Here is a 14,742-nt window from a genome sequence, read left to right on the forward strand (position 1 = left end):
TGGCGTGCGTGTAAAGTACACATGTCAGAAGTGAAACTTATTTGTGAAAACCAATTTTAAAATCTCGTTTATATTAATAATTATCCTAATCTGTTCTCTAAACCAATTGATTTATGTCAATATTAGAAATTATTAGATGTTTTACTATTCATTATTACTCATTAAACCTGCACGATACTAAGCTAGTAGGGAAGATGTTCTACTTACTCGCGGCCGCGCGCTAAACCTGCATGATACAACGCTAGTAGTGAAGTTGTTTTACTTCATAGCAGTACCGTCTGCTTCATGCTACATTCGCATTTTCTCACTCTATCTCAATCAGACTCAGTCTCCCTCCCCTCTTCTTGGATAAAAACGTCTTTTATACTCGTGACACTTTATTCCGTTTCATCCGTAACAATTTTACCCTCATGCGGGCAAAGAAGTTTCACTTCAAAAATGATCCCAAATTCGTTCTCTGCACCCTCGAGAACCTCGAATCCGATTTCCATATTGTTTAAATCATAATTTTGCGCGGCAGCCAATTTGGATATACAAAATGATCCCAAATTCGTTCTCTGCACTCTCGAAAACCTTGGATACGATATCCATATTGTTGAAATCATAATTTTGCGCGGCGGCCATCTTGTATTTCAAAAGTGATCCCAAATTCGTTCTGTGCGCCCTCGAGAACCTCGGATTCGATATCCATAATGTTGAAATCATAATTTTACGCAGCAGCCATCATGGATTTTAAAAAAAGACTCCAAAATCGTTCTCTGCACCCTCGATAACCTCGGATACGATACCCATATTGCTGAAATCATAGTTTTGCGCGGCGGCCATCTTGGATTTCAAAAATGATCCCAAAATCGTTCTCTGCACCCTCGATTACCTCGGATACGATACCCATATAGTTGAAATCATAATTTTGCGCGGCGGCCATCTTGGATTTCAAAAATGATCCCAAAATCGTTTTCTGCACCCTCGATAACCTCGGATACGAAAATCATAATTTTTTCGCGGCGGCCATCTTAGTTTTAAAAAAAACTGCGTTTACTGCATACGACGTTATGCGATAGAATTGCCATCTAAAGTTCTAATATTTAACTACTAAACGAATACATCAACCGATTATCAAAAATACATAGGTATTTAAAAAAACCAAAAAAAACTTGCTTAAGTATCAAATTCATTTGATTCCTGCAATTAACTTTAAGTTCGTGTATGTGTTTGAGCGGTGTCAGTGTAGTGGTGCGATTCGATACCTCTCTGTTTTGAGAACGCGTCCTTAAAAGACATAACTAAGTATTCGCGTTATAGGTACATATTAGTGTTGCAATTATTGGCGGGGACATGGGGTCATTCACTTCCCTAAAATATGGTCGAGGGAGGCGATGGCTGGTCCTTGCGTCATGCTCGTGAACGGGCGCTATATACTTGTGATGGCAGAATGATCAAGTTACAAGAAACTGCTTCATGTTCTTAAAATTAAAGTTGTTCTGTTTTTTTTATGAACGCTAATAAAATGTACTCAATAACTCTTAGTTTTGTATTAAATAATTTACATTTTCTTTTTTTGACTTACTCGTGTAAGGCATTGACTATTTGACGTTTGAGTATTTTTGTTGAATCACTTTACACATATTGTAATTGAAATGATTTGTAAAACGATAAAGGTGTAAATGTTGATTCAAAAGAGTGAGCAAATAGTTTCTTGCCACTTCTTCTCATTAAAGCTCAACCTTGGCGGTAGAAGTAAAAAGAAAATAAAACATTTGACATTCCTATTCCTACATGAATGAAGTTAGTTAGTTATTTTAGGTTTTTATCATTGACAAGCATCACATGATATATTTATATTGTTAATGAATATTATGCCCGTACCATACCATACCAATTGCCTAGAAATGTATATTTATAACAACTTTCTGTAAGTATACAATATGGCAAAGAATATATTACAATAGTACAAGTACGGAAGTCACACTCTGCAAAATTAATTAAAGAAATAGGGACTCTTGCGGTCATACAATAATGTGTAATTCAGATCGCAAAGCGCTACCACCCTACATTTTTATTCACCTAGAAGTTAACCTCTCTTTCTATCGCGTGACTCTTACCTCTTCTGACGAAATAAGGGTTGACTTCTTTCCCTACCTAGTATAAGGTCATTATATAAAAATAAATAATAAATAGGTATGTAATCGTAATTTTAAACAAAGCTCGCGTGTACGTCACTGATCACTTGTGAGTCCCTACTGGCTGGCCTACTCTGCAGAGGCAGCCGTACGTACTTATGATTTCTATACATACATGGAGAGTGAGACGGGCCTGGTTATAGAGACTAATGAAATGTCAAAAAGAAACAAAAACATACCTGCATTGTAACTTCATACTGCACAACCAAGGGCCGGTCCATAAACTCAAACGGCTTGTCTAGTAGTGTTGCGATAGCTGCATGCTTAGCCTCCGTTGTCAAGACCAGGCCAAGATCATTCTTCAGTAATTTTCTGGAAGGTGCTTGAATCTGTAATGTTTTAAATTTAATTAAATGGTTTTAGTTATTTAGTTAAATAATTATCCCCTTATTCATTATGGTCAGCTAACTTAAAACAGCCACTAAGGAGTGTTTTTTCTCATTCTGACTTAGGTCAATAGTCTTCTATTGTTCTTCTATATCTATATTAGACAGAGAGAGAATTAGCAATGCTTTAAGTTAGCAGACTATTATGAATAAGGGGGTTAGTATAATTGTGGTAACCTTACCTCCCATTTACCATCATATTTAGCAATATTCTCATCCACCCCCTGTTTCTTGGCCTCTGATTTAACCCATCTCTTATTGAAAGCTGATACATCATCAAAATGTTCCGCCAAGTACACCTTTTTAGGGTCTATGTTAGGAGTTTGATATACATCATCTTCAATTGTCTGTTAGTAAAATAAATTTATATTAATATTTATGTATAGTAAATTCTGAATAACAATATTAATTTTTAGTTTTACTGCTGTTTCGATGTTTATTTTTTATTTAGTCAATAATTGCTTTAATAAAAAAACATTGTGTCTATTGCTAATTTATTCTGTTAATTCAAGGTTGAGATAATCTTATAAATATACCTAATGTATAATAATAATAATAATAACCAAATATTTAATGTATTGCTAAAGTTAGCAATTAAAACAGTTAAATGGTGTAGCGATAGTAAATTTAATAATGACTTGTTGTTTGTGTTGTTTTTTTTATTATAGTAGTACAAACTATAGTAATTATCTATTTTACACAAATGATTTATTTTTATTTTTTATTCTCGGTTACAAATAATTTCTCATAAATACCAATATAATGGAATAGAAACAAGATATTAATAATTATTATACAATGAAAAATTATCCACATACACACCCAACCTACTACATAAAGAATAGCTATTTTATTGGAGCAAACATGAATATATCAATATATTTAAGATAATAATAATAATAATAATATTGACACACTTTTTACACAAATTATCTTGCCCCAAATTAGGCATATATAGCCTGTGTTATGGGTTGCAAGACAATGATATATTTAATACAATATACTTACTTAAACATATATAAATACATTTAATCATTCATTACTCGGAAAAAAACATCCATATTCATTATATAAATGCTTGCACTTACTGGGATTCGAACCCGGGACCTCTAGCTTAGTAGGTAGGACCGCAAACCACTCGGCTATTCAGGTCGTCATCATTAAGATTATTACATTAAACAAGTAATGTGATATCTAATTGTAAATATCTTTATCAAATTGTCACAGTAGGTAACATATATTTGGTAGGTTGTAAAGTTTCAGCCCAAAATGCTATCTTACTCTATTTAAACAGTGATAGTAATTTTTAACAAATTTATTGTCTTCTGCAACCCACAAGTATATGATAAATTACGTGAAGAAGCAACAAATATGTGTCTTGACATGTATTGCCAATTATAATTAATACCAGTCCATAAAATACAAAAAAAAAATACAATAATTTACAATAACATTTGATTTTATAGCTAATGAATAAAAAAATGTCATTTTGAGTAATATATTATGGTCTGCATCCACCACACTTTTAAAACAAATTTCATGAATATTTACATGTTGCTGTAGTGTAGGATTTTAATTAGCTAACCTTTATGATAATAAACTATAAATATTATGTGAGAATTTAACTATTGATTACTACCAAATATCAGCAAAATCAATCTGGTTTCATGTCATAAATAACTTTTGAGTGTAATTTCAATAGATTCTAAGATCTTTGTAATATGTAGGTCAGGCTATCCTAACCTCAACTGTGATTCCATCCTCTTCATTTGCTTGTATATACACCACTGCAAACGCCAACAGGAAGTAATGTCGAAGCGACCAAATGCGAGCCATCTATAAAATAAAAGAGTCATAGAACTTGACCACCAGCAAAACAAAGCGGAAACATAATTTAATTAAACAGTAACTTCCCCTTACAGTATTCACGCAGTCACCCTATGAACTATTGTTCTTCCTTCGGTCTATTTCAAATATATACGTATATGAAATTAAATTAAACGCTCGATTAAATCGATCGAAATTAAAAACAAAGTAAAACTTAATATATAGAAGTAACTATGTTCAGTTTCTTATTCATGTACCATACCTTGTTGATTGCCCCAAAGACCCGTGTTTATCTTATATGATCATAGATATTATACTGATTATTCGCCGGAAAAACTATAAAGCCTCATTGAATCACAAAATTTATTATAACCGTGACACCGTCACCTAAAATACAAAATTACGACTTTTGAAATCTGAAAATTGAAATGAGCGTGATATGACTTTGGTTGAAGTAAAAACGCAACTAGCCAATGAGCCACTAGCCAACTAGAGTCTAAAACAGAGGATCTTGTCTTTGAGTTTGACACTTTGTACAAAATTATCATTGGTCGTTTTGATATACGTCTTGATAAGCCGTAATCTGTGAATGGCTACCCATTTAAATTACAACCAATCATCATGCAACAAATGTTATTTCATGATAAATGTCAGAAGTAAAAGGCGCGGGAAAGGTTGAATTGATTAATCGTGTTTTCAAATTTCTTAATTCATCAAGCGAGCATCAAGCTTTTAAAATTGTATTTGTAAGCTTTAAGGATTATGTTGTATTAGTCTATTATTCGTTTTTGATGTATATGTATTAGTTTTTCTGTATAGTAAGTCTCTGGACTAGAGTACGTTTTCATGTTTCATATTATTTGAACGAACCAATAAAATGTTCAAAACCTGTAATAAGAAAAAAGAAATTAAACACCGACTGGTAAGACGAAATGTCTTATGACTGATCAACATAAATAGTGTGCAACCTGCCTGAACCCCTCGAAAGCTGGAATTCCCAAACGCAACAGAAGGAGATATCCTTCTATGTTTCTTCTGTACATATATCAATTATATATTGGACGAGCGTTGCTATGCTAGATGACATTTCTGGGGATTCCGTAAACATCTTCTTTCTGGGGAAATAGTAGATCAGTGCCGGAAGTAACTTGTGTTTTCGAGTCATCCCTTGAGAAGGTCGCGGAATGGGGAAAATGAAACTTATTGTAACCCCCAGGACACTAACGCTTGCGCGTTTTGAGTTTGTAGAGCGCTAGAATGTGGGCCGGCTTGAAGTGATGCCTTGCTCTATTTATGACCCGCAGCTTCTTCGAAAACAATTTGACTTGACCGAGATAACCGCGTTATTGGCAGTCGCTCGTGATTTCGAGACCCAGTGTTTCAATACCAGGTGAGGCATTAAGGGGAGTGTTATGGAAGAACGGTGATACGACGAATGAGATTTTTAGTTATAAGCGCCTTAAATTCTTAAATCTACGATTGCTTAGTTTAATGTTCAAATTACCTCATTCAGCGACCTCCTAAAGCGAAGATTGCTCAAGAGAGACCTGCTTGCTGGTATTTACAGCGTCACCAATATTATATGCATGAGCCATCCAAATTAATATGCAGAAGAAAAAGTGTAGTAGATTGAATATAGCGTTGAGGAACTCCGGTGTTCACGAGCTTCGCGTTCAAGCAATATTCTTCAATACATACCCTGTATAATGTATTAGCATACGCCTGAGAAGCAAGTGGTCCGCTTGTAATAAGTATGTTAAAAGTTTACATATCTAACCGATAATAATAGAACCTTTATTGTGCCTTAATAGAGAAGGAGTATTTTTTATGGAAAAGGAGGACAAAGGAGCGTACAGGTCACCAGGTGTTAAGTGATCACCGCCACCCTAATTCTCTTCCAACACCAGAGGGATCACAGGAGCGTTGCCGGCTTATGAGGAAGGTGTACGTGCATTTTTGAAGGTACCCATGTCGTATCGTCCCGGACACACCGCACAAGGAAGCTCATTCCACAGCTTTATAGTGCGTGGAAGAAAGCTCCTTGAAAACCGCACTGTGGACCGCCACACATCCAGATGGTAGGGATGATATCCTAATTTGTGGCGTTTCGTGCAGCGGCAGGAATCGGGTGAAACAACTCTTCGAAACGCGATACGTGATAAGTGTGGTAGAAAGCACACATTGAATGAAGCGACGTCTCTACGCAACGCCAAGTAATACAGCCGTTCATAGAGCACTGGGTCCCCAATAATTCAAGCAGCACTGCGTTGCACGCGGTCAAATGGGTCGAGCTGATACCGGGGTGCGCCACACCAGAGATGAGTTATACTTCAAGTGGCCGGACCTGCGCTTTGTAGAGTGCTAGAATTTGAGCCGGCTTAAAGTATTTCCATGCTCCATTTATGACGCCCCCACTGGAAGACCGCGGAATTAAATAGTCAATACAAACTGGTTACTATGAACTGTATAAATAAATACTAGACACACTATAGATTATAAAGGCTTAATATGCTATAAAAGCAGTGTGCAGGTTTAGGAATCATAGAAATAGATGGATAGGTGATCCAGGAAATATGGCCTAGGTATACTTAACCGCGATATATTTATGAAAACGAAGTGATACATTTAAGTAAACAAATACAGATGATTCAAATTGTGCAAATTTATTTATCAATCATTATGTTCCTACAAAAACAAAGAGGTAGAAGTCTTTTTTTTAACAAACATAAATTATCTAGCCCCAAACTAGGACCTGTAGCCTGGACTATGGATGTCGAAAACTCGGAAACCAACATTCATAATCATTATACAAAACCAGGGCTACCCTTAAACCTTAGAGGTATGGCTTACTAACTATAAAGCCATGAGGTTTTCTAAGAACGAAAGATTAAGTGACAAAAACATGAAAACTTTCACAATTATATTTTAAAAATCTTAAAACGTAATGTAGGATAGGTGAAGATAAAACAATTTTGTCTTAAAGAAGAGCAAATTGCAATATAGCCACTGCCATTGAAGTAACGATGTTGATCATATTTATCAAAGTGCCAGCATTCATGTGCCACATGTCGTAGACAGAGAATACAAGAGGACTTTCCTCTAATATTTTTAAAATATGTTTTGCCTTTTTCCTAGCCAATCCTGCGAATAAAACATTATACTGATTAAAAACAGTTAAAGTTATTAAAACAAAATTGCAATCGTTAGTGTTAATCTCTGCTTTTATTGTTCTATAAATACTTATTTTGTACCTACTTTTTACTACAGTTATCCTAAATATTACGTCACATTTACAGTGAGTCCTTACCGTAACTGCAACAATTGTGAGAGGTATCAAAGTAGAGATGGTGCAAAATAATAACAATATTATACCGCATTAAATTTTGAATGACATATGGAACTGCTAACTCTTACGTAAAAGATGGGTAACTATCAATAATTTGCTTAATGGAATCAGCAAAATAGATCCCTCAAGACAGTTTCCTGATTATTATGAGTGGCGCCCACATTGGATTTCAAATATGATGCCAAGTTTGTTGTCTCCAGAAAACGATAATCACGTCACCCATATTGTTGGAATGATAGTGAAGCGTGGCGGCCATCTTGGATTTCATTTCGATTTCAGTGCGAAACGAAACACGTAATATGTCTTTATTACGTGTTTCGTATCGCAAAACTTTTCGGGAACTTTCAAGGAATAAATATCATTGATGCACAGGCGACATGCGATACGACTAACTGAAGATAAAAGAAGAAGAGAAACCTCGATAAGTGAGACTCTTGACCAACTTTTTAGAAATATGAAATCCTCAACAGCAAGGATTGCCTAAGCGACTGTTTCTATCAACTGCACACGGACTGAAGATCCCGACCTCTGCAAATCTGTTACAGTCGGCATAATCATGGCTATACCATCGACGATCCAATTTTCAATTTTTAATCACGCTGAGAACACATCGGGCCTATATCTCTATTTGAATATTTGGCAATACGGTTTTCACGTTGCGCGAGAAATCTCTTAGGTACCTAACAAAACTGATCCAAATTGATGGTAAATGTCATAATTATCATTTTCCAACAGATCGTAAAAGCCAGCACGAGTAACGGTGATTACTTATTACTTATTGCTGATTACGTTAAACAGCACCATCATAAGAGGCATCATAATAATCTAAGAACGATTTACGCGCCTTACAAGTTTAGTCATTAGAGAAAATAATCTAAAATGACGTCGCTTATAATTTTTTCGCAGAAACACCTCACAAGGAAGATAGTTCTTGAGAATCATGTTGTGGAGGAGGACTAGGCACCATTCCGATGGTGAAGATGGTAATTGCTTTGCGGTGTGTAAGTAGGAGCTGAATGCTAGAACTTGGCGGTGGAAATCATGGAAAAGCACTATTCGGAAAAGTTAAAAAAGCAGTTTTTGTCTTCTTTGATCTATTTATCTTATCCATTGTGTGAGCACTTCAACGAAAGTAGAATGTTTCCATCTAACCATATAATAAAAAAATTACCTTCTAAATTGTTAGATAAAATCTTGACACACAAGCGCTTCATTTCCTTCAACTCTGTGTTTAATATTTCATATCGGAAACACATTATAATTAGAACATTAAGTTCTAATACAATTATAGTCGATTGTGAAATAAGTTCATCCCACGCCAATGTCTGAGAAAACAGACAACTCAGTATAATAGTAGCAAAAAAACATTTTTGGTGTCCGTACCTCAAAAGACAAAACAGATTTATAAGAATCGGCCGTTTATGCCGCATAAAAACATAAATTTCGGCACTAAACGAAATTCAAATTTGAAAAGTATTTGGTAAATAATACGGTTTTATACTGCAAGTACCTATAGGGAAAAGATCCCAAAAATATACAAATGTAATTAATTAAAAAAAAATTGTATGGAACCCTAGGTGGGCGAGTTCGACTCGCACTTGTTATTTTTATTTCCGTTTAACAAATTTAATTTATTTCAATTATTGTACATTTTGAATTTAGGATATAAAATATATCAATTTTAATGGTAACTAAGTATGTGGGTAGTAAATATCGGTAACAGATTTTTAAATTGCACTTACATTGTTTTGTAACGCAAGTATTGTGAATTGAAAGTAAAATAAGGACATCCCAATAAATTGACAGAAAAATATTAATATCTGAAAAATAAATGAATTATTTGAAAATGTAAAAAAAAAAAATTAGGGAGCGTCCATTAATTACGTGAGGCATTATTGAGAATTTTCGAACCCCCTATATGGTGAGATATCGCAGGATTTTTCTCAACTCCAAATCGAGTAACTCTGAGATCTGTTTGATATTTTTTTATTTATTTGTTTTACAATATTATATTGGCAATTAAGCAGCGCCTACCTCGTAATCAACCGAAATTACTTAGTAAAATGTTTAATAATATATAACTAACTTGGAATTTATAGTTTTCCTGAAAAAGTGTGAAAGCGTCAAAAAGCATCTTAACGTAAACATCAACTGTATCGGCCTCAAATTCATGTGTCAACGAAGCCAAATGAGCCATTAAATCCTTTGTTGGGAAATGTATAGCTTTTAGCATTGTTGTTTTCGTATTTTCATTTAACTTCAAATAATTTGCCATGATCGAGTTAATAAAACGCACTCGCAGAAAAAAATATATAAGTATGTTCGCACAATACAACCATTCCAATAAGAATATCGAAGTCATGTAAGTAAGTCCTAGATGTCCGTATTCGAAACTATCCTTTTTATAGTATGTCGATGAACACAACATCGCTATAAACACAATACATGTAAACATGACAGTAAGCACGTTACTTTCATACAAAAAACTATTGATTTTCTTATTTTTATGGATATTCATAAAACGGTCTAGTTTTTGGAGTCTTACGAAAAATATTTGACTTGCTTTAGAATTTATGAATCTTACATGGATCAAATTTATTATAAACAATATGTAATAGAAAGTTACAGTCACAGTATACAATACGTATATTCCATAGAATTCATTAAATATTGCAAGATGATGAATCCGAAAAAATTGTAATAACACGAACACTACGATTGCCCATACGATGCTAGAGATTCTTTGCAATACACTAGGTACCGTGGCGAAGTTATGTCTTATATCTACCCGAGAGGTACCGAAAATGAATTGAACGTAATGAAAAGGAGCGAAAGTTTTAATATAGATTTCTTCTAAAATATCTTCCGATAAATACTCCGTTGGAAGCATTTTTTTTAGATTGTATTTGCGACTGTGTTTGAGGAAAATAAAATACGTTATACCTACATGTGGCGTAAAATTTAATAAACTTAAAAGGGTCTTGATGAATCTATTAATAGAATACCATTTATATTAGCAATGGCTGATGGACGTGTGTGAAGCACTTTCATGTACTTTATTAAATGTTTTTTTTTCAGAAATGAGTGCCTAAAGGCGAATAGTAAGCAGAAAACATGCAAACAAGGTGTTTTATAGACAAGTTTTGTGGTGAAAATATAGCATTTGGAGCTATAAACACTACTTTATCCTGTTACAAGTTAAGGGTATACCCTTAAGTCTCACTTGTAGGTTGCTAATGCTTGCTGTTAGTTAAAATTAACATTTCAGAGCTATTATGAATTACCAGTTTTGTTTGCAGTTAAACAAGTTTTTTCTCGGCATGATGCATTTGTTTAGTATACTGCTCTCATAAAAGTTGTTCTTATAGCTTTTACTTTTTTGTGTTGGTACATTTATTAAGATTAGTAATCAATAATGAGGATTGAAAGCAATTAAACTGTTTGAGCCTGTTTAAATGTTAAATTTTCGACGCAAGAATTTTGAAAATATTGGCTTTGTTACATATGAGCCGTGAACTCACATCGCTCAAGGTCGCCGGCATTTAGTGTCGCCTTAACTCATACGGGATCTCATAAGAGTGTTGAGTATTGCTGGAATCTATTTTAATCTGTTTCTAATGATGAAATTTTAGAAAGTTCTAGGATTTAATGAAAAAATCTTACATTGAACATAATATCTACTTGGATCAATTGCGTGGGCATAGGCCTTATTGCATTAATTCTATTAATTCGGCCTCCATATCCTGCTCTGTCTTATAGGGTTTGTATGGTGCCGGTTCCAAGTCAGAGTAAAGGAGGAAATGTAAGTTGTGAGGCTTAAGCGTGGGTTGCATTGCTGAGGGAGAGTTTATTTATTTAATAAGTACAACATATTACATATCTTATCCAAAAAAACTAGTCCTATATATTAAAGCGTATCGTGTCTGATATGTATAACAATTACTGTCTACATAACTTTGCCAAATCACAATAAAATAATTATAATATTAAATGATTTAAAAAAAAATTAAGTATATATTTTTCTATATAATTTTAATTATTATTATTAATAGTTTTCCTTTTTTAGAGTCACGAAACACGTCCAACTCGAGTAGAACCTGCGGTTGAGAGACGCTTTGTTGGATATAATAATTAATTAAGTATTTAATAATACAAAATTTTCGTTGTTTTACACCCGCCCGCTGGCCGCCCGCGCGCCCTTCACAGGTAACATGAATGATAATGAAATGGGAGTGTTGGCGCGGAAAAATGAAAATGGCCGTAGGCAGACTGTCCAAACTTTTATAATTAGGTACGTTATTACTCTTTTTTCTAATATTTTTATTTCCCGGAAATCGATATATATATGTACTTACTACTTGATACCAATATACGCCAAAATAGTACAGGACTTTTTAAACATCCTTCAAATAACCAGGCAGGCAGGCATCAGCTGCAAATTCTTAACTCGGTACTGACTTACAAAAAAAAAACTACACATACGTATATACATTTTCTTATTTATTTTTTAAAAAAATATTATTCGATCTAGATTACTCAATACTTGCATGTTAAAGCCAATTAACTAACCTTCATTTATTAAATGTGTTACATGGCAGCGTGTGATATTAACTCATGATAAAATAACAATCCATTACCATAGTATTGTGTGAGAATCATTTGCAATAATGAGTAAATTAAACGAGCTTCGTCGCCTATTATCGTAATAGACCCTTGAATTTTGACTTTATTACTCGAATTAATCCCTACTAATATTATAAATGTGTATGTAAGTTTCTCTTTTACGCTTATACGCCGGAGCTACTGAATCGATTTTGATGAAATTTGGTAGACTTTATAGTCGATAGACTAGATCTTGGGAAAGGAAATAGGCTACATTTATCCCGGAAAAAGGCATGGTTCCGACGGGATTTGAGTGAAATTGTGATATTCACGTCGATGACCAATAACTATTCCAATAGTTGTTTAGTTTGCAATAGAAATCTTCCTTGAAATAAGATTCATCTAATAAGTTGGGAACGGGAGTGAAAGCGGGAACCGGAACTGGAATAGGAGATGAGATAATCTTCTATTCCAAATTTACTTATTATTTTTAAAATACGTTTATCTACGTGGACAGAATCGCGGGCATCAGCTAGTATGATATATTTATTACATTTAAGGAATCACTCTCGCTATCTCTAGGTAGATTTCTGCCATCTTAAGGGAAATTCTGAACTCTAGAACTCTGGAAACCTGGATTCATCAAACTCTGTGAAGGGATTTTGTATTACTTCTTGAAAATAAATTTGTTTACCTTCTATGTAAAGATATCATTTATCATATATCTTTAAACGAGCAATTCTTGTATATATATATAAATACAGGCAGGTATATATCTTTATATACTCTTATTCGATTCTTATAAGGAAGGTATATTAAAGGAATGTATATATATATATATATATATATATATATATGTGTGTAAAGCAGAAGACCCCGGTTCGAATCCAGATGTACTATTAGTTATTTTTTTGAAGTAAAACTTCGGCGCGACTTCGGGGTACCTAAGTCAGATTTTTTTTCTGTCGGAAGTAACGCTCAGTACAAAAGTCAATTGAAATAATTTTTAAGCCGTTATAATTTAATGGTTTTAAAAATATTTCAAATTACTACTATTACTACAATTGCAATCTAATATATAAAATTCTCATGTCGCGGTCTTTGTAGTTAAACTCCTTCGAAACGGCTTGACCGATTCTCATGAAATTTTGAGTGCATATTGGGTAGGTCTGAGAATCGGACAACATCTATTTTTCATCCCCCTAAATGTTAAGGATAGCCCACGCCATTTTTTTTTTTAATTTTTTTGATTATGAGTCAACATTAAAAAATACATACCACTTCATTACTATTTTAACACATCAACAATACGATCAACAGTTACTTATTGCGATTTTAATATCGACACTACAACGTTTGCTGGGTCAGCTATAAGTTTTCAGAAAATTTCTGACATTCGTTAATTTTGTTTTTGTTTTTCGTTTCCATTATTAGGATTAGCAAAGGGTTTGACCCCATACAGCCATATTTGTTAATATTCAATAACAACGTCAAATTTCAACCTTCAATTTGTTTTTATCAATTTCTTTATTAATGAGTGAAAAATTTAAAATGTGCGAATGGACAATTAACTGAATTATAAATAGATTAAATAATGAAAATAATAATCAGTCAAATAAATAGGCGCAATCCCAGGAATATTTTACTCTTTCATCAATAAATAAGAATAAAAGAAAAAATCAAGAACCTGATGATGACCTGACCTGTAAAAAGTTTAGGTGTTTATATTCTGATGAATAATAATGTCAAAATATAAAATCTCACTTGATAAAATAATATTAATTATATTATATATTAATAAAGGCATTTTTAAGCTATTGCATAGCATTGTATCGTGGGCTTTGAGCGTGGAGACCGAATCCAGAAATTCCGTAACGAAAATAACCTAAGACTTACTAGATGTATATAGATATTTCGCCATGGTCATTAGTCTAGAGACCGGATTATATGCAAATGCATATTGCTTATGCTTTTGCATATTTAGTACCTTTTCGGCTGTAGTTGCGTATTTTAGAAAAAAAAAATTATGCATATTTACGCTCGATCTCGCTCATCCTTCGATGCTTTTCATAGTACACCGAAACATATTCAAATTTAAATTCTGCCGAATAACCTCAGTAGACGTAGAATGCTCCTTTTCCGCTTACAAAAATTTATCAAGCGATCGTAGACACAATTTGTCTACAGAACATTTAGAACAGTACTTAGTAGTACATATTTTTAAAGGTGAATCTTAAATTTCATTGTTACATAAGTAGGTATATCTTGTAACAGGTTTTTTCTCAAATAAGATTGTCAGTACAAGCCTTTATAAAATAAAATAAAAATATTTAAATATGACTTTTTATTTTTTCCTGTTTAATTGTATGCATAATTTGGCACTTTTTGTGGACTTTCGTGC

General features: G+C 33.5%; 2 protein-coding genes across 2 annotated transcripts in view; both read right to left on the reverse strand.

Moving 5' to 3' along the window:
- Positions 1 to 4,874, reverse strand: part of LOC126975864 (calnexin) — a 30,983-nt gene extending 26,109 nt beyond the window's left edge. Inside the window, exons 1-4 of the mRNA XM_050823939.1 lie at positions 4,656 to 4,874; positions 4,310 to 4,402; positions 2,749 to 2,913; positions 2,360 to 2,509 (exon numbers count right to left, since the gene is read on the reverse strand). Of these exons, the coding sequence (XP_050679896.1) occupies positions 2,360 to 2,509; positions 2,749 to 2,913; positions 4,310 to 4,402 (408 nt within the window). The 5' untranslated portion in view covers positions 4,656 to 4,874. The remainder of the gene's footprint in view (positions 1 to 2,359; positions 2,510 to 2,748; positions 2,914 to 4,309; positions 4,403 to 4,655) is intronic.
- A 2,472-nt stretch (positions 4,875 to 7,346) lies between these two features.
- Positions 7,347 to 10,629, reverse strand: LOC126975922 (uncharacterized). The gene is made up of 5 exons (XM_050824035.1): positions 9,795 to 10,629; positions 9,703 to 9,710; positions 9,482 to 9,559; positions 8,911 to 9,064; positions 7,347 to 7,534 (listed from the first exon to the last, which is right to left on the reverse strand). Exons 1-5 carry the CDS (start codon positions 10,627 to 10,629, stop codon positions 7,371 to 7,373), a joined length of 1,239 nt encoding a protein of 412 aa, XP_050679992.1. The 3' UTR covers positions 7,347 to 7,370.
- Between the last annotated feature and the right edge of the window lie 4,113 nt (positions 10,630 to 14,742).

The sequence above is a fragment of the Leptidea sinapis genome, chromosome 38, assembly GCF_905404315.1.
Source record: "Leptidea sinapis chromosome 38, ilLepSina1.1, whole genome shotgun sequence".
NCBI lineage: Eukaryota > Metazoa > Arthropoda > Insecta > Lepidoptera > Pieridae > Leptidea > Leptidea sinapis.

Coding starts and splice junctions, on each gene's coding strand:
- LOC126975922 (XM_050824035.1), bottom strand. CDS start 10,629: ATGCTTCCAACGGAGTATTTATCGGAAGATATTTTAGAAGAAATCTAT. Junction 9,065..9,481: donor TACTTGCGTTACAAAACAAT/GTAAGTGCAATT, acceptor CTGTTTTCTCAG/ACATTGGCGTGGGATGAACT. Junction 7,535..8,910: donor TTTATCTAACAATTTAGAAG/GTAATTTTTTTA, acceptor TTTTATTCGCAG/GATTGGCTAGGAAAAAGGCA.